General features: G+C 43.5%; 1 protein-coding gene across 1 annotated transcript in view; it reads left to right on the plus strand.

Annotated features, from left to right (window-relative positions):
- The first annotated feature begins 10,065 nt into the window (after positions 1-10,065).
- Positions 10,066-26,868, plus strand: part of RAPGEF5 (Rap guanine nucleotide exchange factor 5) — a 166,050-nt gene continuing 149,247 nt past the window's right edge. Inside the window, exon 1 of the mRNA XM_075419178.1 lies at positions 10,066-10,332. Coding sequence (XP_075275293.1) covers positions 10,138-10,332 — 195 coding nt within the window. The 5' untranslated portion in view covers positions 10,066-10,137. The remainder of the gene's footprint in view (positions 10,333-26,868) is intronic.

The following is a 26,868-nucleotide window of genomic DNA, read 5'->3' on the forward strand; positions in this document are numbered from 1 at the left end:
AAGATAAACCCTGTTTATTTAGTTAAGGCATGTAGCTGATATCCAAGACAATGAACTTGTAGGGCATGTATGGTATATGTTTACCTGAGAGGTTTGTTAACTTTGGCTGAAGTTATTCAAACACTTTTTTTTTTTGGCATAAACAAAGCCAACAACTGATGTACTGATAAACTGCCAGTCACAGGTACTGTACAATGTATATGAAATCAATACAACTCTTGTTAGATAGAACAAACTTATGCACATATTTGTATTATGAAGTACTCCGTGACAGGGAGTTAATGGCAGTAGATTCTGGACTTTTCACAATAACAAAGAAATAAACCAACAATATAGGTGGGTTCTTGTCTTAACAAAAATCTGTGTGCCTTTTGGTAAGAACTGAATGACAGTGGAGCAGGCCTATGAAGTCCATTTTTAAAATTTCTTGTACTGTATGTGATCTGTATGCATTGCCAAGGATAATGTAAGTATTTCCTCTTGGCGTAGTTACATTTTATGCCCATTTTACAGAAGTGTGAATGAAAATCCAGTGCAAAATCTAGGTGTCTGCAGTGCAGCTACCTAGATTTGAGCTGCTTGCCTTAATTCTTCTAGTCAGTGGAGATAAAACAACATTTGTAAGATATACTTCAACCAGAACACAGTGGCTGGATCCAAACCTACAAACTTCTGTTTCTTTCCATTGACAGGAGAGGGAGTCTGGCTGATGGGTTCATGTGTAGATACACTGTAGATAAACAAAATCCAAAGGTGAAGAATGAGAATCCGATGTGCTTCAAAGTTCTCAGAATAAGAAGTTCTCAAACATTCTCCAAGTTGGCTCAGCTTTGTCAGTGGAGCTCACAGGACAAATTGTCTGATTTTATGTGACTCATTTAGTTTTAATAACTTCCCATTCAGACAGCATTCTCGCTTGCCAAAATAGAATTTTTCCTGAATTACTTAATCAGTAATCAGTACTTATTGACTGGCAGCTTCAGTGAAGGCTGATAGGAAGATGTTTTTCATTTGTAATACAGGTCTAATATAAGCTTAGAGGGAGTCACTACAGTTCATCCTATTTTTATCAGCCTTCTCCAGCCACTTACATTCCTTTTTTCCCAGGTGCCTTTTATTAGCTTGTTGAAAAACTGTGGGAGGTGAGTCCCTTGAACCTTTGAAAGATTCACAACAGGTGTTTACACTCTCCTTTTCTAACAAGTCAGAAGAACCAAACAATACAAGAAATTGAGTCGCTGCAAGCCAGTAAGTATAGCTTACTTGTCTCTTAGGTTATTATTACCAGAAATCTACTTACATCTTAGTTAAACAGCAAGTCAGTCTCCCTGAGACAAATGCAGTTTGGCAAGAATTGGGAAGCAGATACTCAAATATATAATTAAGTATTTTTCTATTTCCTTCTTTAATGTCTGTTAGAATTTTTTTTTAGAATTGCTGCTGAGGACAATGTTTAGAAATAAGTGTCTAGCTGTAAACATTCGACTGTGTTGAGGCGGTCACATATAAGGTTGGGGCAATAATGTATGTCAATTATTATCTTACAGGTTTGACTGTTAATTGTGATGTGGGATGCTGGGCTGGCTTTCAAGTTATATTCTTCACAAATTGTGTTGTAAATGAATAAAAATACTGGAAGAAAATGGAAGAATTGCTATTGTCTAACCACAACAGTCTAGGCAGGCTGCCATAAGAGTATTATTGAAGCTCTAATTCAAAAATTAGTCTCAGCTACAAATGTATTCGTTTAGCCAAGTCCTCTAGTTGGCAGAATGTCTGTCTTAAATTTCCTTTGATACATGCTGTTGTTTGGGCTGTTAGCTTAATACATCATTAGACAGTTTTGGAATTGCTTGTCCATACATTAATATGTTCAATATCAACTTGCTAATTAGATTAAATTGGTTTGGTATTTTGTTAGAAATAGCTTAATCTTTATATGACTTTATAATTTTATTTCATTACAGTTACAGATATAACATTGTTTACAATGGTACTGTATCCAAGTCTCAGAAAAAGACTGTAAATATCTTGCAGACAGAGTACAAAAAAAGGTCTTTTTCCAGGGCTTCAGTGAAAGGGAACAGGTGTTTCTTATGGGCAAAGAAAATTCATCTTACGCCTTTCTCTCAGCTCCAGAAAAATGCTGCGCGTTTGCTGTGACTCTCCCCCAGCAGGTTTTGCATGGCTGCTGATGCGGCTTGTCAGGGGACACATAGGTGTCTTGTTTTACAGTTCTGGGTGCTCCCAGGTGACCTAAACACATTTCAGACAGCTAAACACATGCACACCCCAAAGCTAGTACTGTTTGCACACAGAAGTACAGCTGGCAAGATCAAAAACCAGAAATACTTTCAGACTCTAGAGGTAGATGAGGCTCTCACTGAAACCAACCTCTCTTTACAAGCCAGCATCCATAATCTTCCATGGATGGGCTCTACTGGACCCATCAGTTGATGTCCTAGGGCAAACTGGATTTCTTTAACTCCCCAACTCCTGTTGCCTTTCACAAGCCTCCAGGGGTGTCTGTAAGCAATTAGAGGAGGCTGAAGGGGCAAGAGATCAGGGTAGGCAGGACACAGCTGATTTCCTCTTTTCTCCAGGTGTGCTGGATGTCTCAGCACAGGGAGAACCGTTCTGGTCAGCCACCTCTTCGTCCCCATCCCTGCCCTTGCTGTCTGCTACTTGCTTGAAGAGGTCATTGCAAAAATAACGACAGGATTGCTTTGGTCGTGTTTCCCACAGCCCCTTCAAACAGTTGTCCCACAGGACAACTGAACAGTCAGGAATCCCAGAAAGGCTGTTGGAGCAGGACTTGAGGGTTCATCAAGCTGTAACTCTGGACACAGAGTTGAAAATGCCGTTGTGTGGGTCCATTCCAAAGCCATTTACTAGACCACAGGCACAAGCTCACTGCAAGAGCCCTTGGCCTTCCCTCACTGGCAGATGTGGAAGACACCATCTCTCCCTGGCCTTTGGCTTATGCCAGAGGACTTGCTGGAGTGAGCCCTCCCTGCACTACCACTGCCCAGATGGGAAGGACAAAGCCATCTAGATTTGTCCACAGCTTTATTACCTCTGCTGGTGCTAGTCTGGCTCTGCCTCTGCCAGCAGGAAATGTTATCCTTACCAGAACCAGAAAAACCTATCTAGTCACAGAGCAAACCTACACCATCCCTCGTGCAGTGGAGATTCTCTTCTGAACCCCAGATCGGACACAACTTTCTCTTCCAGTCATCTGCCTTGGTGTTTCTGTTCAACAGCTGCAGTGCTCTTATTCAGCAGAAAAAATCAGGCACATTTAAAACACAATAAAAACCAGAACACAACACAAACAACGCAAAATAAAGAAAATGTTTTAAAGCTTTTCATTACTCACAAGATGTTGTGAGATGGTTTCATGTCTAAAATGGTAATATTATTTCTGGCAACTGGTGTCATGCTATTCTTTTGTTGATTTTTCCAACATCTCAAGAAATTGGAATGAAAATATGTTACTGATGCTACTATCCCTGGGAAAAGCTTCTCGACATGTATCCAGGTTGATGCTGAAAACTCAAAATATTTGACATGTGGTTTTGTATTTTCCCTTCATCAAAGAGATTATGTGGGGTTAAGGTCTGTTCACATGGAGGCAGCGAGAGCTGCTGACACTGTGCTTAAAACAAAAGGCGACCTTGCATACATGCGTGCACATATATGCAAACATCCCTTTTTTGCAAATTATAATATAATCATATGAGACAGTCATTACCATTACATTATAGTAGCTTGCTCATATGAAATCCAAGTGGACATTGTAGGGATGTGTATGCTATAAAAACCTGTCTCTATCTATCTGCACCACAGTTGTCTAGTGGTTCTGTGAGCAGGCGGATCAATGAAGCCTGATTTTCTATGGATTTGTGTCTTGAGGTTGAGACCCTATCTAGATTTTCCAAGGTCTCATACGAAACGCTGCACTTTTTACCTCAGTGAAGCATTAACTGCAGCTCTTAACTGGCTGCCTGTTTGCAGAGTACTTATAAGGACTCTAATAGTTTTTGGATTTCAGTACCTCTGTCAAATGTGCTCGACGATCTTAAGCATTTGAAGATTCACAGAGAGGTCTCATGTACAGAGGCAGCGCAGTGTCTTAAACCCAGTTTCTACAAAATCAGGCTAAAGCATCCTCACACTTATACATATGGAGAAGAAATATAAAATATGAATTGAAACAGAAAACATGAATTTAAACATAAATATGAAATTTAACAGCTAAAGAAGAAAAGATAAATATGCAGATTAACCATCAATCACACACAGAAGATTTTCCATTGACTTTCTGTGAGAATTTAGCACCTAATTGCAATTTGCCTCTTTCAAGACCTCCTACATGATCTCTTCTGTAAATGTATGTAAAGCTTCTCACATTGGACGTTTAAAAAAAAATCACGCATACGCCCATGTGCCTGGGAGTAAATGAACTTGAATTTTGGTTGCAGCTGTCAGGAAAACTTCCCAATTCCACGGGTCCATTTCTGTGTTTCTTTTTTAATTTTTAATTAAAATATATTGATTTGTCATTCTGAGATCTTCATGTTTAGTTAAAAACAATGAAATACTGCACAAACTCCACTGAGGATCTTATTGGCTTTGGAGTTTAATTTTGGCCTGTAAGCAAAAGAGCAATAGCTCAATGACAGCATTGTTTCGACAGAAAAGGCCAGACACGAGATCTTTAAGAGTTTTAATTTCCCTGAGGGGTCATAAGGTCCCCTGCTTCCAAGTATGTTAAAAAGACAAATCAGACTGAAGAGTCGAGTCAGGTTCATTAGCTCTGGCAAATCACAATTACCACAGCAAATGCATTCTTCCTCCAATTTGTATGAAAGCAGAAGTTCTGCTGCGCACCAAACAATGCTTTCGGCTGTATTTGCGTTAGTTTTGCTCTTGTCATCATGGCTCAGTGGCTCTTAAAAAAGGACCAAATAACTAAAGGAAATGCAAAAAATGATCTATGAGCAATCTCATCTTTGAGCGCTGAAGAGTCAAGGACCGGTGTCCCGGTCGCCCGGATGAATCGTGGGCAGGACACAGGCTGAGCAGCCGTTTAAGATGCCTCAAGTTTTGAAGCCTGGAAGCGGTGCTGGGGGCAGCGGGGCAGGCGGCTGTTAGTGCGACGCAGGAGGGGAGAGAGTCGGGTGCTAAAGTGAAGAGGTTCACAGGCTGCCAGGAGAAAAGTGGGGGTTGAATTGGCAGAGGCAGCTTCAGCCTTTCCACCTATGAGTCACAGAAATCATGAAACTACTTGAAATCTTTCACCTACTCATACATCTCCTTTATCTTTCACCTCTTCCCTCTTTTTTGTAGTTATTCTCCTGTTCTGCTGTCTTTCGAGTCACGCCCTGCACTGATCTCCTGCTTCCTTGTCCTCTGTTCCCTTTTTGGTATCTTTCTGTTGCTGAGCGTGTGTTATGTTTTGCAGGCCTTTCACATCTCAGAAATGCTGCAAGTGGTGCTTCTGAGTTTGTCACTGAAAATTTGGTCTATGTGATCACACGGTACTAAACCAGCTGGAAAACTTTCTTTAAAAAAAAACCACCAAAACTTAAGAAACTAAATCAGTGACTTTAAAAAAAAATACGCATGTCCCACATACATGCCCCTGTTGTATATGGCTCTGATAATCGATTTATGCTATTTATATCCACAGTAAGTTGGCGATCTCCAACATTTAAAATGCAGCTGAGATCCCACTCTTTGATCAGATGGAAGGGAGCGAACAACTCAAAAGCCTAAAGCCAGTTATTCAGCAAAAAAAACATATCCCTAGCAGCTCTGCAGGTGACCAGGCTGGTTTTGTTTCGAAGTTGGATGAACTGATGATGACTTTCCAACGCAGAAGAAGGTGAGAGGTGCCCAGACTTCGGCAGTGTGGGTCTCCAACCCACACCGTGGTGCTTGGAGGTCACCTGCCACACTCGCGCTGTGGTTGAAGTGGTGAGGGGCACACATGTCCCTTCTTAGGGCTGGGGAATGTGCCCTGAAACTCCCGTGAGGCACCAAAGTGTCAGGACCATGCAAAGCCTTCCCTAGCCCTTCTCTTTTACACGGTCATTGCACATCGCATGTTTAAAGCATGCGAGGGGCGTGAGAGCTGGCAGGGTCTCAGAGCATGGCAGAGGCAGCGTGCGATTCACATGCCTTGGGCCTGGAGTAAACATTTGGCAAATAAAGTTTGTAGGATATGATTCTCACGAGAGCATGGGATGAGTCCCACAGAAGGGGACCTCCTTTGAGGTCCGTCCAGATGTGGTATGGGGAGGTGGGCAGCGCACAGCTCACCTCCTCCTCCCCAGGAGATGTTATGAAGAAAATCTTCTTGTTTGCTTTCTGAAGAGATGGGAAGAAGAAAATCGACCCAGTTTCTGAAAGGGTAGAAAAGCACCACCCCCCCTGTTCCCCACTCCGGCAGGACCACCTGGGGAAGGGGAAGTGATGTTTGGCTGGTTGTACGGTGGGTGTTGTTGCTTTGGAAAAACTCGCTTTCTTTTGATCGCCTCCTGCCCGGTCAGGGAGAGCAAATATTCAAAGGGGACTGCTGCAAGCAGCTGGCTTGGGATCACTGCCTGTCGATGGCTTCCTCAAATCTGGCTCCTGCACCCCGATACTCCCCAGTTCTATCCCTGTGTTACCTATCTTCACTTCGCACGAGTGAAAGCCAAAGTGGCATCTATCGATTATGGCAACAAAGTCAAGAACTTCTAATACTTTAAGTCCAAAATGAGTGTTTATTATGCTTTGTCAGGAAATGACAATGATCTACTTAAAAACTGATATGAAACGCGTACAGACATGAAACAACTTGTTTTGTTTTTACTGCATTTCTTTTGATTGTGCTACACCATGAAAGAAAAACAAACACATTCAAAAAAAGCAGACACTCCCAGGCCCCACATCTGTAAAGCTGCAGTAAACTTGCTTAGGTTTCCAGACTCCATCCTGTATCCATTTAAACATACATGTTCCTATATTTATATGCAGTCTCTCGCAAGCGAGAGAACAAAACCTTGCCCAGACTCTACTCTGGGAAGTATATGCAAACCTAGATTTCTTGGTAGAAGCATTGGAGACAGCATCTCCTTGGTTTTGCTTTATATCAGACCAAAATAAAAGTGTTTATTCTGGAGAACTGGAAGCTCCCCAGTGCCTGCACATGGTCAGTGTATCTGACATCCCTTTTGTGTTACTGCTGGTGCCTGCGAGGGGCAGGAAATCCGCAGTCAGCCGCGGGCCAAACCTGCCGAGAAAAGGGACTCCGTTCCCACAGAGCCCTGCTTTCGCTTCAGTGACAGTTCACTGAAAGCAAGATACTCTGAACACAAGATTTTGGGTGAAACACACTGTTTTGTTTTGGTTTCTAAACAAAACTCTTTTGCCAAATACTTCCTGACCAGGTCTAGTTTTGCTCTTCCCCGCCCCACTTGCCTGTGAGGAAAAAGAACAGCTATCAGACTTATTCATCAAGCTAAACCTTCTGTGATTTCACAATTGTTTGTGAATAAAGATATAAGATTTAAACAATTCCTATCACAATCTTCTCCAAAACTGGAACGATCCAAATTAGAAAGACCTAACTACTACCTACTCCATTTTGCTGACAATTGTTAGTCCAAATTATGTTATCCGGCAGCTGATTATTTTTAAACGCATTGCAGAGCACAGTTATTTCTCTTTGGACGCTGTTCACAAATTATGCCTACTTTGCTCAGTAGAAAAACAAACAAGGAATTCTAAGCACTGGCATAATTTTACCCTTTCTTAACATAATCAAATTACTTCTGGTTATACCCCAGTCTGTCACATTAAGCCACGCTTTATTGAGTTGTCTTACTGCAGTTTGTACTGTAGCTGCACCTAAAGACTCAGACAAAGAACATGGTCCTTCTGTGAAGCCCTTACACTAAGGATCCATTATTCTTTTGGGTGCAGATACACCTCTCCTCGTAATTACATCCTGAGCTGTGACAAAGTGGCTGCCAGGCAACACAGCTGTCAAAACCACATTGCAGGGGAGTTGGAGAGCACAAATCAAGTGAAACAATAGAAATGTTTGGGACATGAGGCATCACACAGAACAGCCAGTGCTCTTCGTGTTCCTCACGCCTGACTCTGCAGCGTGGCCTTGGCTAAAGCACCTTTACGGCAAAATCCCACTTGCCCTTGCAAAGGGGCTTGCGCTGATGTTGCCAGTTGGGGCTCCCAAACCTTCCTGGCGTTGACGGGCCTGCAGTACACTTTTCATCACATTCCTGTCCCTTTTCGATAGGCATCATGCGACTGGCCATGTCACTTTGTCGAAATAGGTGATTTTTTTTACGCTTAACCTTTCAGATGGGTTAGTCCTCCAGTTTGGCTCATGTAATAGGCAACGGTTGTTGGTACCAGCAGGAAGGAGGTGGTGGCAGAATGCAGCTGGAGCAAAACCTGTCCTTTCCACGAGTGCGTAGGTCAGCCTGATTCACGCTGCTCTTGAAGTCCTGCACACAGGATGCTGTTAAGCTGATTTAATGACAGACAGCTGCCAAAAGGAGCAGTTCTGCTTTCCCCTCTCTTGCAGGTTTCTGCCTTCCTCGATCCTGCGGCTGTGTGGTCACAAGGTGGATCAATTCAGCTGTGTGGCCAGTGGAAAATTCATTATTTTCTGAGGTGTTGTTTTTCCACCAGATTGATCAGCTGAACTAGAGTCAGATGGTTACCAGCTCCCACGTAAGGGGTGTGAAGGGGGTGCACATCCACGGGTTGCAGGCAAGATCACTTTTTTGCAGCAGCCATGCTGTCGGGTCAGCATGGCTTAAAAGCCAGGCTACTGCTGGTGACAGATAACCCATTGTCCCACCGACACTGGAAGAGGCCATTCTGTGTGTCGGCACCCCGACACAGGTTGGGCGCATCTGCTGCCTCCCTTCCACTCTGGGTACCTCTGTGATTCCAGCAGAGTTGGTTTAGGGAGCACATTGGTGAGGAAAAAGCCTATTGCCTTCTTGTGCAAGGTTAGTTTCATGGTTATGTCAGCTCCCTGCAGGGCTGGATGAGTGCGAGGGTCAGTCCCTGAAACCAGTGGGACCTCGCAGCTGGGACAGGGCAGCAGCTTTCCTGTAACACGGCTGTGAGATTGGCTTGACTACATTTATTTAGTCATTTATTGAGACATTCAGGCACTGGTGAATTCAACCTGGAACAGCAGGTCAGCCTTATTTGTAGCTCTGAGGCAGCAGCTGCGTGTAAGGGGAGCCCCATCTGACACTGCTTTCTCTGATTCAAACAGACAAGAATAGAGTCTGGCAGCAAGGAGGCAACACCTGTGCCACCGAGGTAGAAAAGGCAGGCTTCGGAGAGTAAACGTACCCCCTGTAAGTCAAGGTGCTGAATTCTAGACGAGTGCCTTGAACGTCTTTCCTCCTTACATAAAGAATAAAGGAACTGGTCTGTGGCATAGAGGGTTCCCTTCCAGGGATTACCCGAATGACTGGAAGCAAGTCATTTGCTGGGATGAACGGCACTCTCTCTCCAGTATCAATGCCGACATGGAGGAAAACACACTTGCTTGAGTCAAGAACCCCCTGGGAAAGGAGCAGGGAAGATCTTCACCCCTTGCAGCTAGAAATAAACCCTGGGGATCACAGCGTGACTCGGGCAGGTGGGGACCCAGGGAGGTCTCTAGCCCAGGCAGGCTCGGCTCAGCCCAGGCTGCTCCAGCCTGACCTTGACCACCTCCAGGAGCGAGCGGAGACCCCGCAGCCCCCGAGGAGCGTCACCCCCTCTCCCTCCAGCCCGGATCCACCAGCACGGTCTGTGCTGGGCGCACGGCCGGGAAAGGCGGCGGCCCCGAGCGCAAAGGAGTTAACAGGACTTTCTGCCTCTTCCCGCCCGCGCCTCCTCCGCCCTCCTCATTACCTGCGCGCTGCCGCAGCCGCGGGCCGGGAGAGGCGGGGGCCCGGCGGGGCTTCCTGCCGCGGCGGCGGGGCCGCGCTCGGTGCGGCCGGGGGAAGGTGTGCCCGCCCGCGGGTGGGAGCGGGGCCGAGGGGAAGCGAAGGGGAGGGAAGGCGGGCGGGCGGAGCGGGTCTGCGCGCCGCAGCCCGGCAGGGATGCGGCATGGCCGTGGGCTCCGTGAAGATGCCGTCGCCGTGTGAGGGAGCGGAGCTGGCCCGCAGCTGGAGCCCCGGCGGCGGAGCCCACGGACCGCCTCCTCCGCCGCCGGTTCAGCTGCGGCAGAAGCTGCGGGAGCTGCCGGCGCTGCTGCGGAGCGGGCTGACGCTGCGGAGGAAGAGCGCTGCCGCCGCCGGCCGGGTGAGTGAGCCCCGGGGGGCCCGGGGCCGCCCCCCGCCCCGCCCGGCCCGGCCCTGCCCGGCGGGGGGCGGCGGTGCCCGGGCAGGCGGGGCGGCCCCCGCAGCGCCCACGGCCGGGCCGCGGGGAGGGAGGGACGGAGAGGTGGGGGGGGCGCGCAGCGGGGTTCCGGCGGGGGGCCGCGGAGGGAGGGAAGCGGTGGTGGAAGGTGAAGTATCGAGAAGGGTGGGTGCGCGCCCCTGTCCCGATCCCCGGGTGCCTCCGTGGGTCTGCTCTCCGCTCCCCCTTCGCCTGGCAGGACTTGCGTGGGCCAAAGCGTGCCTTCCTCCGACGGGAGATGCTGCGCAGGTGCGCTCGGACGCCTGAGATTCAGCCTGCGCTCGAGGTTTTGAAGCTAGAATGCCTTGGTGGCCACGCTCGGTCCCCAGTCTCCTCCAGTGACCGAGGCCATGGGGCCCGGTGGGCATGGCGTAAATCCCTAGCCACGTTTCACTCCACTCAGAAAGGCTGATGGTACCCGTGTGGCTTTTTCAGAAGCATGGTGTGATGCAGTAGGAACCGTGGTGGTGAGCTTGCTCACGCCTGTGAGGTCTCCCGGTTGTGACCGCAGCCAGATCGCGGGGGTGGGATTGCCATCAGGTCATGGCAAAGCTTACTTGCAGGCCAAAACCGGACTGCAGCCCCCCATCCGAGTCGTCAAAACGAAGGGGTTGGGTTTGTGTACCTGGGGAGCCAAGTGAGCGGCCGTGTGGTTTTGGGGCGCTGATAAACGCCCGTGCGAGGAGTGAGGGCAAGTCAGCATGGTGAGTGTTTGTACCCTCATCAACTTTGCTGTACTTTACCCCTGTGGATAAATGCTTTCTCTGCACAGGGAAGTTGTTGTGAAATACAGCAGGGTGTGAACTGAAGCTTCCTGGGTGAAGGCTTTATTATATGAAGGTATACATGCTAGGTAGATTAAGAAGATTAAGGTAGTATATAAATTTACAGCAGAATAGCTGTTTTTGAGTAATGTTTTGACTCAGATTCCTGCCCTAGATCGATTTCTTTCCTTGAGTGAGTTTCCCAGACTAGTAAAGACTAGTCTGTATGGAGATGCCTAATGATTGTTATTGTTCAGGTGAAACAGTAATCCACTTGACAAGTGTCCATATGAACATAGAGCTAAGGGAATTCAGTAAATTCTAAATAGCCAAGTCTTGCTCTGCCCTAGCAGAGTGTTTACAACAGTTATCTTCCAGTGAAGATGAGACCTTTACTGAGTTGAGTATCATTTGTTCCCTTTAAAAGCATGCTACCAGAGAAGCAGAGTAGGTGTCCGGTGAGGAGGTAAGAAGTAGTGCAGAACCACCACTGGTCGCAATGTTTGTTTGCAGGCAGGTTTGGAATACTGTTTTAGCACTACAAATTCATGACGTTTCAGGGAGATGCCATGCAGAGCAGGCTCAGGTTTATCCTCATGGTTATTCCTCACTGCTGCTGAAAGAATTTAACAAGTTACTCTGTCAATATTTGGAGTGAGTTAACACCCTGGTGAGAAGCTTAGTTAGCTCTTGGTTGTGCTGCTCCTTACAAGTGCTTGCTGAAGCCTTGGTTCCGTCTTGCTTCATGCAGTCCCAGCTGAGGCTCTGCCTGTCTTTGCTGATGTGCCGTGTTACAGACCAGCAAACACAGCATGATGGATTTAGTGGTGGTGTCATCTGTGGCTTCGCCTGCCAGTACCCAGTGGGTCATCTTGCAAAGCTCTTTTCTTCATCCGTCTGTCCTGGTAGGAAGAAGGCTAGAAGGACGATGGTGAATTTGTAAGTCAGTCTGGAGTCAGCCCAGCAGATCTTGGATCAGTGGGCGATGCTGCGTGGAGATGTACGGCTCCAGCAGGGCCTTCTGGCCAGTGGTTTGTTCCTCTGTGGAGAATGGGACTGCTGTGCTCTGCCATCTCTGGGTTCGCAAGGATTCTTCTCCAGCTGGAATTATTCAGCAGCACACGTGCCTAGTGGGGTGTTCTGCGGCGCAGGTAGTGCCAGGAGTCCAGCAGTGACGTTAATGTCACTTGTTCCCTTTGGACAAAACGTGGACACTTGGGGTGCATGAAGGGTCTCCCACACATGCGGTTCTCCCGGGAGCAGTCTGGCTCTATTAGTAGTGCCCTGTGTTGATTCCCGTCTGCTCTGTGCATGTGCCTTTTCCCTCCAGAAATGGAATTTTAGGGGCATGACACTTTTCACGTATTTCTGTTTAATGTGGAGAATAACTTCAACCCTGAAAATGACAGCATTTGGGAGAGGGAACAGATACGTTAGAATAATAACATGCAGCATTTTTTATACTTTCCTTTTTAAACACTACTCTTAAATAAAAAGAGTCTTAAATAAGATTGGAGAAAGGTTGAGTAATACAAATATGAAACAAAGATTCTTTTTTTTTTCTTTTTTTTTACCTCAACAAGATATTTCAAGTTAATCCAAAGTTAATTTTTGGAGGGTTTTATTTGCTTATGAAATCTCCATTCCCCCTATCCCTTTGAAAAAAAAATTTAGTCTGGTCTTCCTCTCCAGTACCTTTTTCTTTGTGCTTTTTTGTTTGTTCAAACACCAAGCTGAGTGTCTTATTTGTCCAGCTGGTTTCATCAGGAATGTGGCTCACTTAGGTGAGCTGTTTTCAAGTAAATGCTGACTAGCTGAAATTCTGGCTTGTTTAATTTCCTAGAAAAATATTATGACCCCCTGAGTAGGGGGTCTGCCTCTGATGCTGACTTGTTGAGGCACCACCTGCAGCGCAGTTTGGCTCCTCCTCTATAAAGCAGGGATAATCTGCATGTGTGCATGCTTGAGGACTGTGGATAATAAAATATAATGGAAGTATTAAGGGTGCTGTAATTGTTTTTAGGATGTACTTCACTGCACGCTGTTCACATACTTCCTGTGGTGTGGGGAGAAGGATAGCATTGTGTAGTAGAGGGTAGTGTAAAAAAAATTGAGTACACTTTGCAAACCAGTATGGGGTGGAATAAATTTTTTACAGCTGTTTTGGCCTCTTGGTCCTTGGCCCTTGGCACTAGACTATCTGAAAATTATGACCAGAGATGGGGATAATTGAAAATGTAGTGTAACAAAGTAAGCATTTCCCTCTCAGTTCAGTGAACCCAAAACCTGGAGTACAAGTGAGTATTTTTGGCTTTTTGTGTTGGGATACACTGAGTTTTAATACACATGAAGAACTTTGACTGAGGTGGAAAAACACCTTGTGGAAAAGCTGCAGTAACCATCCTACTTGCATATTTGTGTGCTGTGGAGCCAGGTAAATACCAGTACACTCTACTGCTTGGGTCTTTTGGAAAAAACTAACCTCCATTTTCTTGGCTGGGGAAGCCCAATGCTTTTTTTTACAGCTCCTGAACTTTGTACTGGACGTTGGCGTTGTTCCTGATGGTGTTTTTTCTTAAATTTGGTCTTAGGGCAGGTGCAGCACAGATGTCTTAGATGGCACTGGGGGTTAGGCTGCAGTTGCGCAGTGAGCTGCGAAGTGTGGATTTTACTCCTCGTCCTCTACTTGGTGCTCCTTTGCTTCTGCTGGATAAAACAGCAGAAAATGATCTTGTCTTTTGCGGTGGTAGTTGTGTGTGTGTGACAGAGCTTGCGCAGAGGCAGAGGAGGGATCTGCTGCGGTGGGTCACTGTGCCCTGTGGAACCATTCCCCTCTGCCTTCTACTTGCTCAAAATCTTTGGAAAGTGGGACGCTCTGTCTCCTAGTTTGCCTCTTTGAGGTACGTGTTAAGTGTACATGTAGTAAGCATGAGTGGTTTGGTTATGAACGGTCTTTGTTGTTCTTCCTGGTGCTTGCCAAAGATGTCTTCCTCTCCTCCCCATTATTCTTGTAGCTAATGATAAAATACATGTTCTGGCCCCTGGAAGCACCAGGAATGCCAGCAGCGAGGTCCTACAGGCACGTCCGTGCAGCAGTCACTCCATCATGCTGAAAATCCTTTTCACCACACTCAGTTTCACTCTTAATGGAGCTAGTGGTGCACCTGAGTGCCTCCTGAGAGAGCAGGGAAGCATGCAGAAGTTGAGGGAGGAATTGCCTTACACATTTTTAATGACCTCTTGTGCTTTCTAGGTTCATGTTTACCCACAAACAAAATACTGTTGTTTTATGTGAGCAGGGATGTTGCTCTTTCAGTGGTGGAGCTGGAAAACCTTTTGGACGTCATGGTGTCAAACCCCATTACTCTGATATTGTGAAAGCTTTTGCTGGCCTGTACAAAGCTTCATGATGGGACGTGCCTTTTGGCTTGCTGGAAGTTGAAGAGATACCATAACTATTTTATCTTCTGAGATCCCGTAAGGACTTTTGTGAGGTTCCTAGAGGGCTTTGGCCAGGCAAATGTTCTCGGACTCTTTCCACCTTAGCTCTGTTTTGAGTTGACAACTTTGCTGTATGTGTCTGTCAGGATGCAAACTGACCGTAGGGTTACAGATTGATAACAGAACGCAGGAGTTAGGGTAAGGGTGCTAAAATTTTACGTGAGTTCAGGGTTAGAATGGAGAAGTTCATGGAGGAGGAATGTATTGAACATACAAAATCCTCATCAGGCACAGAAGGTTCCTGAGCTGAAAATAGCTGAAGGATTGGAGCGTATTAGAGGTTTCTATAACATATTCTGGCACTGGAAGTTGTCATGGTGTTGGAGACAACTGTTCTTTGGCAGGGGGAAAAAAAATCAAATTATATGCAATCTGTTTTAATTAAATGAAGTATCTAAACCTCTCATCTCTCATTTTGCTAAACTTTTATTAATGTCTCATAAGAAGCTTTCAGTTGCTTATGTCATTCAAGTTACTTTCCTCTGATCAATTCATACTGCAATTAGGGAAACCGTAGTGTTATAGATGAGGTTTTGCCAGGACATTAGAAATTCCCTGCTGGAAGTACTCAGAATTTCCAGTCCCTCTTTCTATGGCTAGATTATGGTGGTGGTTGACAGTTACATTTTGGTTGAGCCCAGCATATAGATCTGCCTTGTACTTAGGTAATCCTCCCACCAACGACTGACACTTATAGCAGTCCGTATCCTTGTTGGCAGCTCCTCATCTTAGTAGTGCCTGAGCGACCTTGTCTTTCATGCTACTGAATTACACTCTTTTCCTAATATTCCAGTTCTTGGAGGCACCTAATCTTCCTGTACACCGTTCTGTTTACATTTGTTTAGACGATGCCTCCAATTTTGTGCCATCAACACATTTCGTTAACACCTTTATGCTCATTTGACCAGGGTTGTTAATGAAAAGAGGAGAGAAAAATCAGAAGAACAATTGCTCTCGTACCTATATTTATATGTACTATGGAACCTTTAATTTTGGAATTTCTCCTGCATTAAAAAGATGCGGTGGTGTGGTGCGTAGGTGCTGTACTGGCTGAAATCAGCACACAAAAGTACTGGGTTAGCTCAGTGAATCAAAAGTTTTACTGTCAGAAGTATTATCAAAGTAGGCTGATTGATATTGGTGATGTTTCATTTTAAAGCCTGCCGCAGAGGTTCTACTCAGTAACTTAATACTCCCATCACTTTGGCAGTTATTATGTGACTGAAAATAGTCTTGATAAGTAGTCTTGAATTTTTCCTATTGTAATCAGGCTTATTACGTATTCCTGCTAAATGTATTTGATTAAGATAATTGTCTTTCACAGTATCCTTTAACTTGTCAGGTCTGTGACTGGTGACATGTGAAATGTTGAGTAATGAGTAAAATAGCTTAGTGGCAGTGACCACAGTAGCTGCTGGGGAATTGCAGCGTCTCTTGTGTTTATTTGCATAATAATTTGTTTCATAGTCAGTGTTCAGTGAATTACTAAATTGAGAGTACTTCTTAATTAGCCCATGTGTTATGACATCTGAGAAGTTATGCCAGGGTTTGATTAGCTACAGTTGAATGAAATGGAAGGCAAACCCACTCTTCTGCTCTAGGAAGTAAACTAATAAGTTTTGCAGAATGCAAAATTATTTTTCTCCCTGAGGCAGGGGATTAGTTTGATTACCAGGATGATGCCCAGTTCCTGCGATCTTGTGCTGGCACTGGCAGTGCCTGGGCTGACATCTCTGCCGCTTTCTAGCATCCCTGGGGAGGGCCAGGAGCAGCACCATCAGGTCCTGCTGCCCACACAAGGGGAAAAGGTGCCATCATGTGGCTTTTGCTGATGGAAGGTGCGTAAAATTGACGTGGACCACTTCACAACAGGAAAAAATGCAGCAGCTTGCTCTGAGCTGAGGGACAGGTTCTGAGTTTGCTTTCTCTGTTTTGGCCAGAGCACACCATGGCAAGTCCCTGTTTGACCCACAGTTGGCTGCTATAGAACACTGTCTTCCCTTTAACCCCTCGCCCACACCTTGACTTAATTTTGACCATGCTCAGTCTTTAAATGCTGTTTTTCTTGTTTTAGTAGTAAGACTTTGAGTTAGGGACTCTGATAGAAAATATCAATCAACCCTGCATGTTTTTTTTTTAATTCTGTTGAACAAGGATCTTGCTACTTTCACTTCTGATTTTGCTCCTGTTTCTAAGGGACGTAGCTTGTAGATCCTGAGACGTGGTGCTGCTGTGTGTGTGTTGGAAACCTGTCAAGGAAATATATGTAGGAAATAAGTTTGACTCCGTTGGAATTAAAAGGAAAGTGTTTGAGTATTTGCAAAATTTCTGCTAGTGTTACATCTTGATGAAAGGCTCAATTTAAATGTGAGCTGGTTGTCCCCTTAGTTATATTTAAAGGGAAATAACCAAAATTCACTTTGTGGAATTGTATACTTTAATTTGCTTGGTTGCAAACCTGCATTATTGGTTAATTCATGCTAGATTTCCCAGCCGCCAGGATGAATGAACAATGCTGCACTGTACAATTATGACAAACTCTGTCAAGGTTTATATTCAGCTGTTGTTACCCGTATGGCCCCAGTGGTTTGAATTCCATTTGCGCCGTGAGGAAATTGCAAAACAAGCTGTGCATTTTTATGCTGATGAAAATGCTGAAAATAGACGGTGATAGCTTTTTAAAAAGGGAAAAGGAAAAAAATGGAAAGCAGAACATGCCGTCTTTTCAACCTAACTCACAGAAAGCCATTGTAATAAAACAGATTTATCCTTAATATATTAGCAATTAAAGTAAGATTTCAGATAAAGGACTGTGCTTTGTCTTTTACTTATGCTATGTAACTTTGTACTTATACTATGTAACTTGCTGGAGGAGCGCTCCTGTGCCCCCATGGTTTCTGACCTCGCCCGAGGCGGGTGTGGGGTGTAACAGCCAGCATTATAAGCGATGGGGTTCATTCAGTACACGGGCTTCTGGTCTGGCTCTGCTGAACTACTCAAGCCCCACGATGGGTCTCACCACGTTTCTGTGCTGATCACCGGGCACCCAGATGCTGTAGATCTGGACACACAGTCATCTCCTTGGGATGCGAGCCGTCTTCTACAAGAGGTTCGTATTAATGCTTAGACAAAGAGCCTCAGCATTGGTTGGGACTCAGTATGGTGCTGTAGGACTGAAAATAAAACGGGACACCTTTTAATTCTAGACAGAGCGCAAGTGCCGTGCTCTGCAGTCCCTCAGGGGTGGCTGAGCTGGGCCATCCATCCCTTCCTCTGCTCTTTGTGCATGAACTCCGAAACCTCTTTTCCCCCAAATCGGGCTGCCTTGCAGATCCCACAGGGTCCATGTGCACAGATCCATTTCAGTGGAATATTTTAGGTTGCTTTTTAGTATCTGCTGTATAAACTTTACCCATGTGACACCTTTTGATTTAAACATTTTTCAATGTATCTGTGCTTTTGGCAAAAGTTTAAGGATAAAAATGGAGTCATTTGGGCTGTAAAGTTAAAAGCCATGGAAGCAGGATCTGAATATTTTCAAGTTCCAAGTGTAAAATGCAGTAGCTATTCATAATTGTCACAGTGTCTTTTGTCTCAGTTAACTTATGGTTTGCCTTGGGTTAGCCTGATCTTGTAAAACGATCTACTTATGGCTGTTGTATTAAGCTAGGGTCAATTATTAATATTTGAATACTATAGTATACAGTTTATTCTGATGAATTCCCTTTTCACAAGATATTTTTCTGGAGAGGACACAGCAGGCTAATTGATTAAAAGTCAATATACTTTGTACAGTGCAAAAAGAACATATTCTGCTGATTGAAGGGGGGGAAAAAACCTTCTAGTCTATATGAATACCAGTAGAGCTGTATTCATAGCATCAGTAATCATTTTTTGCCTTCAGTTTTAAAACTGAATTAACTCCTTGAAGCTTAAAATGATGGATGACTTTTAGTTTGCCTTTTTTAAAAGATTAATTGTGAAGAATGCAACTTTTTTTTTGCCTTGATTTAGGGGGGCTGCTTGTCTTTCCTTGCTTCTTAAACCTCTGAGTTTAAACCGTGTGGCCGAGACACACATGGGCTGCATGACGTAGAGCAGTAAGGAAAGAAATAGTTCAGACGCTCTACAGCAGTCTTGTTGCTTAATTATGGACTGGGCTTTATATGTGTGTGCTTTATCATGATCTGCTGGTAGCTTCCCCTGCAGCTGGCCCTTCTGAGCATCTCTGCAGGTAGTGTGTCAGCATCATCACTGGGACTGTGGAACAAGCAACACCAAGCAAGGGGCTGTGGCTGCTTACAGTGATACCACTGGCCAAAGCAATGCATGTCAAACCATGCCCTTCGTGACACAGTAGGCGGTGTGCAGTCTGCAGGCCAGTACTGAGGAGCAATAAACCAGAGGAAGTACTGCATTTGGGACCAAGTACCCCCACCCAACAGAAAACTGAGGTCCAGACCACTTGTGAGCATCAAGAATTTATGATATTGCTTGGGGTAGGGAGGGGGAGGAAGAGCAGGTGTTTGGTTTTTATTTGGTGGGGTTTTTTTAGGACGATAAGCATTTAATTGTGGTTTTCTGGCCAAGTTCTGGCCGAGAGAATGAGGCTCAGTGATCCTAAAACACTTTGTAATTTCAGATGGATGTGGTAATCATTTGCTGTCACAGAGTGCTACTGCACACTGTTAAGCAGATGCTCCATTTCTTCCCATAGGTGAATGCACTTCAGTGATGCATAAATTGATTTTTAAAATATGGAAAGAAGGGGAGAAAAACAATGCACACGCATGATTAGCTCTGAAAGTCACAAAGCTGTTTTTTACTGGATGGCTGAAGGAATGAGCTGAAAGAATCCCTTAGATCTGGTCTGGATCCCAGCTCATGTACAATCCAGTGCTTTGTTGAGGTTTGTCGTTTCTGCAACGCCTGAAGCCTCTTGGCAGCAAAAGCAAATCTGGGGGTGTGGGCTGCAACTCTGCTGCTGAATCTGTGTTGCAGGATGAACCAACATTCATGGTGTTTGTTAAGGGAGGCCAAACCCACGGGAGATGCAAGTCCTAAAGGAACAAAAGCAGAATCTAGTAGTTAGTGCCAAAGAAGAAAGGTAAGGATTCAGCGTGTCCCAGGCTTAAAGGTGTTTTGCCTTAATAAGGACAAACTGTAACATCTGTCCATGGTAGCACTGAAATGTGCATTCTTTAAAGTAGTATTCCCCAGCATTTTGTTGGAAAAAATTAGTTGATGACATAATCATGTCCAGAAATGGAACTTGGACACTTCAATATCTTACACCATACATGCCACTGTAAAGCTAAACTCTGCTTACAAATGATTAAAAGACCTGTTTGCTTTATTCTCAGTATTTGCATGTATGAAAGAGATTGATAAAACTGGTCAGCCTTTTAGAGCATAGTCATTCGTAAACAGCGTCTAGGTAATTGTCTTTGACAGCACTCGCTGGAACAAAATACATAAAATGGAAAAATAATAATGGTAGTTAAATTAATGCCTCTTTATTTATATTTTTGTTATTATGTTGAAGGATACAAAGAGGAACATTCAGCAGATATTTAATTTCTTGTTTTATCTCATTTAACAGACAGTCACAAAACAGATGAGTTTCAGATTAGTTTTACCAAAGCTATTTACCTAATTGTGGCTTTCACTGCACTTGAATGAATGGCTACAAATCAATAGGTCTCTTAGGTTGCCAGGACATACATTAAAACTGGTTAGTCTCCAAGCTGGATAGCAGGAGTGATGTCTCTTGTTTTTTTCCATGGAGATGTCTGTCCTCCGTTTACACAGCGCATGCATAAACTGAGAATTTATCTGAATCACTGTTTAAGAAGTCCCATTTTGGAGTTGATAATTTGCAATTCAACATGGCAATAAATATTTACATTATACTGGTAGAGGTTTTGTCAAAAAAAACCCCAACAAACTCATTATTCCAGAAAAAGCTTGTCTAGATAAAAACCATGTTGTAGTGGGTCAAAATGACAGTTCATGTAGCCCTATATCTTTAAGTTTTAAGGCTGATCTGACAGGTAACTGTTTTAGCCACAAGTAGAAAGTTTCTTGTGCTTTCAAAAGAGTGTGTGTGCAAATGTCTTATAGTCTACCTTCCATGCTGTTTTGTTTTTTTTTTTTCTGGTTTCAATTAACCAGAGATACCTTATACTCTGATGCTTGGGGGTTGTTACCATCAACCATGGTAGTTACAGCTTTTCATGTTACCCATATACAAACACAAACTTTTAATGAATCTGGCTAGTATTTTCATTTCAGACTCCTCTTGGAACTCACATTTACAGAGCTTGTGTGTGGGGTTTGGTGATAATGACTTTACAGGGGAAGGAAAAGTATTTTTTATTTTGTTCTGTTGTTAATGAAAGCATTTCTTCTTGATCAGTTTAGAATATCCCGCCTTTAATTTCAGTGACCTTTCTGTTGTTCCTGCGGGGCAGGGAACTTCAAACTTCTGTGCAATTGCATTTTCTGTGTTCTTTTTTACAGCTGTTTGTTAAAGCAAGCAATCTCAGACTCTCTAGATGACTCTTTCTATGCTGTAATCATTTTTGTTACCTTGTTTTGAACTCTATCTGGTTCTGCAGTGTCCCTTTGAACTTGTGATGGCTTGTGCTGAATGTAATGTTCTAGATGAGACTGCACGGCTGATTTATATAAATCACCCAATTTCTTTCCCCTCTCCATCATGTAGGCTTTTCATCTTAGTAATTTGCTATCTTTTTAGAGTTCCTAGTGTTACAGATTAGTTCTTCACTGAAATATCTTCACAACCATTCAGGTTGCTTTCTTTCAGTTGGTATAGTTAATTTAAAACCACATAAGGTGTCAGCATTTTTTCCTTCCAGTGATCATTGCTTTGCATTTGATGTGGATAAACAGAATTTAACATGGACTTGTCCACTCGCCAACCTTGACCAAGTCTATCTGAAGTTGTTTATAGACTTCCGATTGTGACTAAATGTGTAAAATAATATAAGCAAAATTTGCTTCTCTTGATATTGACCTCACAAACATGTTTTATTAAACAGCATTCAGCTTAGGATATAACATTGGGGCAACTTCATATTTTTCTTGTCTTAATGAAAACAGCTTATTTAATCCTGTTCTTGTCCTTCAGTAGTCTGTTATTGCTCGATCATTTACAGTATTTTGTCTCTCCAGTAAAGTCTGCTTTAGCTTCTGTAGAGGAATTTTGTGTGTTAGGGTGAGTCTATACTATCTCTGTTGAAGCTGGAGGTACAGCTGTAGAGTGTTGCTGTGTAGATGGCCTCTGAACTTGCAAGAAAACCAGCCAATATCATGTCAGTCTTGACCTTGTGACAACATACTGTGTCAAAAGCTTTCCTGTTCTTGTAAGAAATGTAAGAATATTCAAGCTCCTGTTCAATGGGTGGACAAAACTATCTAACGGGTTAATCACCAAAGATTTTTGAAGAATGTCACGTTAGACAGCTGTTCTCTAATCTTGTAAAGCTCTGTATTAAAAACAGAGACACAAAATGTCTCTGTAGTGGACTTCTGCATTTAAGCATGAAGTGTAGCTAACAGAGCAACACTGCTTATTAAATCAAAATTGTGGTCTTAAAAACAATGCAACCTTACACTCTTTGAGAATCCTTTTATTGTGACTGTAGAAAAGGACCTAATTCAGTTGCTTATTAATAGCAAAATGTGTTACAGGAAAATTTATGGCAGGATGGTGGGAGTAGATAAGGAAATGTTACATTCTTCCATTCTGTAAATAAAAATAACTCCAGTGAAGCTATCCAGAGACAATAATAATTTCTTTTTATAAACCTGAGTAAAAATTGTCCCCTGTCATGAAGAGCTAATGATAGATTTTATGGGATTCCAAAACTGGAAATCTGATTTCTTTTTTTTTATATTTTTATTTTTTATTTGAATTAAGCAAGGAAACAGACTGAATCTTTATCCCTTGCTTTAGCAGTTCTTGGTGTTATCTGACTTTTAGAAACACAGCTGAATACTGAGGGTCTGTGAGTCATCTTCTTTTCAGCCTGAGCCAACTTCAGTTTCACTATGTGTATGCTTGTTTCTTTATACCGTGACTTTTTCCCTCCTAAGTTAGTCATTGTTATCTCTTGGCACAAGTGGAAAAGTTAAAAATGTCAACAAGCATGAGGCACGCTAAAAACATGCGAACAAACCTGGGGTGTAATCTTCCAAACCCCAGAGCATTCTCATTCCCATTACTTTGTTGTTCCTGAACCCATCTGATCTTTCCATCAGATTCTGGTGGAGGGAGCAGGGAGGTGAATTCCAAGGCAAGGGTTTACTGACCAGGAATGGTGTCCTCGAGGCCCTCTCCAGTTAACTAATGCTGGTGTGTCCAGTGCCCACAACTGACATGATGGCATTGCTTAGAGAAAAGGCAGCCACATAGATTAGAGGTGAAAAAGCCTTTTGTTAATCTTTTTGCAAGCTTTGCCTTTTGAAGAAGTCCCTGTGTGTGTATCTATGTACCAAGAAGGTGCTGAAACTCTGTTTAATTTTGCTACAGTTATTTTTCGCACTTGAGAGGTGACCAAATAGATACGTTATCCCATAGGCTTAGGCTGGCTTAGGTGAAATTGGTGAAGCCCATGTGGTTTTTTTTGTGGTGGTTCCACTGAGTCAAGGGCTGGTTCGAAGTAATTTCTAAAAAGCTGGCGTGTGAAAGGAAGGAGCAGCGAGCAAGTTGACTGGGGTGAGAATCAACTGGTTCTTGAAGACAGCGTATCTCAAAATGAAGGTCTCTTACAGTAAGTGGTGATTTGCCATCAATCTGCTATAGTGTCAGAGTTTAACCAATGGCTCGGGAGTCCTTGCTGCAGAATGAGCTGTTGAGCTGGATGGGCTTTTGAGGTTGTCATGGTGAAGGGGCTGGAAGAGTCTGAACAGGTATTACCTACTTTGGTAGGGCATGCAGGCTGGCCCGGGCTTGCTTGGTGAACTGGTGAGGGCAGACTGAGTGTCACAGCAGACAGTTAGGATGCCACTGACATCTTGTTTTTTGTTAGTGTTTACAGAAACACAGGTAGAGCATCTCTGCTAGTCTCTGACAGATCAGTCACTGTGGTGGGGAATACTGCAGTATACTAATCTTGTGGATCATTTTGCTTCCCGGATTTCAATCCAAATTCTTTAACAAATTAGTATCTTCTATGGGTATATTGCTTGAACCAACTTGTAAAGACAGCAGTTCCCATCTCTCTCTGCTCTCCTCTCTCTTTCCTGCCTCCTGCTTTGCGTGGGTCAGAAAACATTTGCTGACTTAAAATGATATTTATTACTGACTTTTAAATCTGAGTGGGCTGGTAACCTGGATACAGTGGGAAAGTGGAAGGAGGATAACAGCATATTGAAGTGATCGATATTTCAAGCGTTGGCTATAACACAGAATATTAAAGAGGAAGAAAGTTCATTCTCTTTACCCCTAGACCTGACAAAACGTGGTCAGTCTTTACCTCTGGTCCTTTTATTTCCATGGGACAAAGCGCCCTTTCAAGGATCTTGGGTGAAGGCTCAGTCTTGTGAAGCAGACGGTAGCTCAGTTCCGTGTTGCTGTTTTACATGGATATGTATAGGAGGATCCTGGAAGAGCCCTGGACAGAGTTGTGCGTGGTAGGGCAAGGAGGATGCAGCTCCAAGTAGCACAGGGAATGAGCGAGCTGCTGCTTAGTCTTGGTGGTCAGAAGCTCCTCAAATGTACTCTTTCCTAGCACTGGCTGCCAGGCCTGACTGTCCTCAGGCAGTGGAAATGTAACCCTGTAGAAATGCAGCGATGTGTGAGTCCTTTCCTCTGATGGTACTACGGCATCGGTGGGCTGTTCTGCTGGCTCTTTGAGGCTGCTTTGTTCAGGATGCACTCAGCTGTACTTTGACTGTGAGTAATGCAGAGGCTATTCTACTTTTCTTTTATGTACCCTGGTTCACACGACTGATAAGCGTGCTTACATTCACATTGTGTCCTTCTGCTTCTCTTTTACGTGTTCTAATGAGTGTTTTGTTAAAAATAGTTGTAGTGCTATGACAGCTGTCTTTAGTGAGGGATGAGATACTCTTCTGGGTTATTATTTCAGAATCTACTGGGTTATTATTTCAGATTCTGCAGGTGCAGGCTGTGGTTACTGCCTCATATGTGTTTTGAAACGGCCTGAAAAAGGTCATCCACAACATTCAAGCCAGAAGACTTCTGTTTTAAAACAAAAGCTAATAATCAGTTGAGTAGGAAGGCTGCTTAATAGAGTTTCACTGGACTGTGCCAGCTACAGTTAAACCTTTAGCATGATCATCTGATACATATTTTCTGGACTATCCCCATATCTGGTGGATGTCCGGTGTGTTACGTGGTGAGATAGGTAACCCGCAGGCAGTTCCTCTGGAGGAGTAATCTTCTTTACAGCACCTGATGTACAAACATCTTGTTGAAATCATAGAGAATTCAATCGCTTTATCATGACACACATCTTATGCGGGCATGTATATTCAGCTGCGTAACATACAATTCACCTCGGATCCCTGCACTGTAGTAATACTATGGACTTCTTTTTTTCCACTGCATGCAAGTTTTTCATGCTAATTTACACTTGAGCACTCTCTTTTTTTTTTTCATATGCCTTTGAATACGGGAGTAAGATTGACTAGTATATAGACATCATATGGTGGAACTTCTGTTGGGATGCAAAACTAGATAACAATTGGAAATGCAATTAAAGGTTAATTAATTCAGATAATTTAATCAGATGTACAAATAGAAAAGTCTTCTAATCCTTTGACTCAAATTTTGAGGGTTTTTTTCCTGTTTAAGGAATAGTACCTTTCTTGTAAAGGGAGGAAAAAAGTACCTTTTTAATTGTTTAAAGGCTTCTAAATGCATATAAGGAATGAAACAAAGGGATAGGAACTTTATGCTTTAAATACTGCTTCTAGTTTTGCTGGAGGGTTTTTTTTTTTTCTGAAGGCTGGCAAATTACCAGGATTAATGACCTCATGTGGGACAAGAGACTGATGCAAGACCAAGTGAAGGAATATTTGTTTGTTTGTTTATTTAGTTAGGCTGTCTAAGATAGTTTTTTCATATATACTTTCTCCACATAAAGGTTTAGTGCAACACAGTGTAATACTTCCTTTTGCTGTGAATTTTGAGTGAGATATCACAGAGGGCATTCATCTTGTGAGAGTAGGTTGTCAAATTTTGTGGCTTTTTGCTTAAACTGAGATTGGTTGAACATCTGTATTCTAAGCCTGAGGAGAGGTGCAGGGATCACCTGTGTGGGCCCTGTCTGGTCTCGCCCATGCTGTCTTGAAAATAAATTATGAATGTGGAGAACACTAACAAAGACTAGTTCCCTTCATGACCTTTTCAAATGTCTCTTGTTGGAGCAAGGTCCTACCCTTCAAAATAGTGATCAAAATGAGAACTCCCTGGTACCAACTGGAAAGTCTCAAGAGACAAAGAAACTCGCAGCCCTCACACAGAGGGATCAGACTTCCACAGCAGGAAGAGGAAGGACTTGTAGACTAAATTGAGTTTAGAGTGAGTAAATTTTGCAGCAAGTAAATTCAGAATAATGCAGCATAGACATGATGTGACATATCCATGTGCTTTAGTAGTATCAACTGTGTGCAAACAATTGCTATATGAATAAAGAATTAAAATAAAGATACATATCAGAAGAAAGACAGGTAATAAATATTAAGGGTAAAGAATACCAGTAAGGAAATCTACCTCTTTAGGCACTAATTTCAAAGACTCTGTTCTTCTTTTCTTGAACCTATGTTCATGAAGGAGGTTCCTATCTAAAGATGTGTGAACAGTTTCTGTGACCTTATGGAGGTGTTAAGCACATCTTTGACTTTCTTAACAGCTTAATCTGCGTAAGATGTCATTTATATTATTTGGTTATGATCTTATCGTACTAAGTAAAACTCGGATGTGTTAGGTACTTGGCGCTTGAGCTGTTTCTCCATGTCTAAAAGTTTACAACTCATCTGTGTCTTGCATCTATGATATTTTCTGATTCTATAACTTCTCGGTCTAGTGAAAGCTAAATTTACCTAAGCTGCTTTTAATGGTTGTTCGTGTACGCTGAACTCCACTTCATGTTCTAATCCCGTTCCATATCTAATGGTTATT

Source organism: Opisthocomus hoazin, chromosome 4 (genome assembly GCF_030867145.1).
Source record: "Opisthocomus hoazin isolate bOpiHoa1 chromosome 4, bOpiHoa1.hap1, whole genome shotgun sequence".
NCBI lineage: Eukaryota > Metazoa > Chordata > Aves > Opisthocomiformes > Opisthocomidae > Opisthocomus > Opisthocomus hoazin.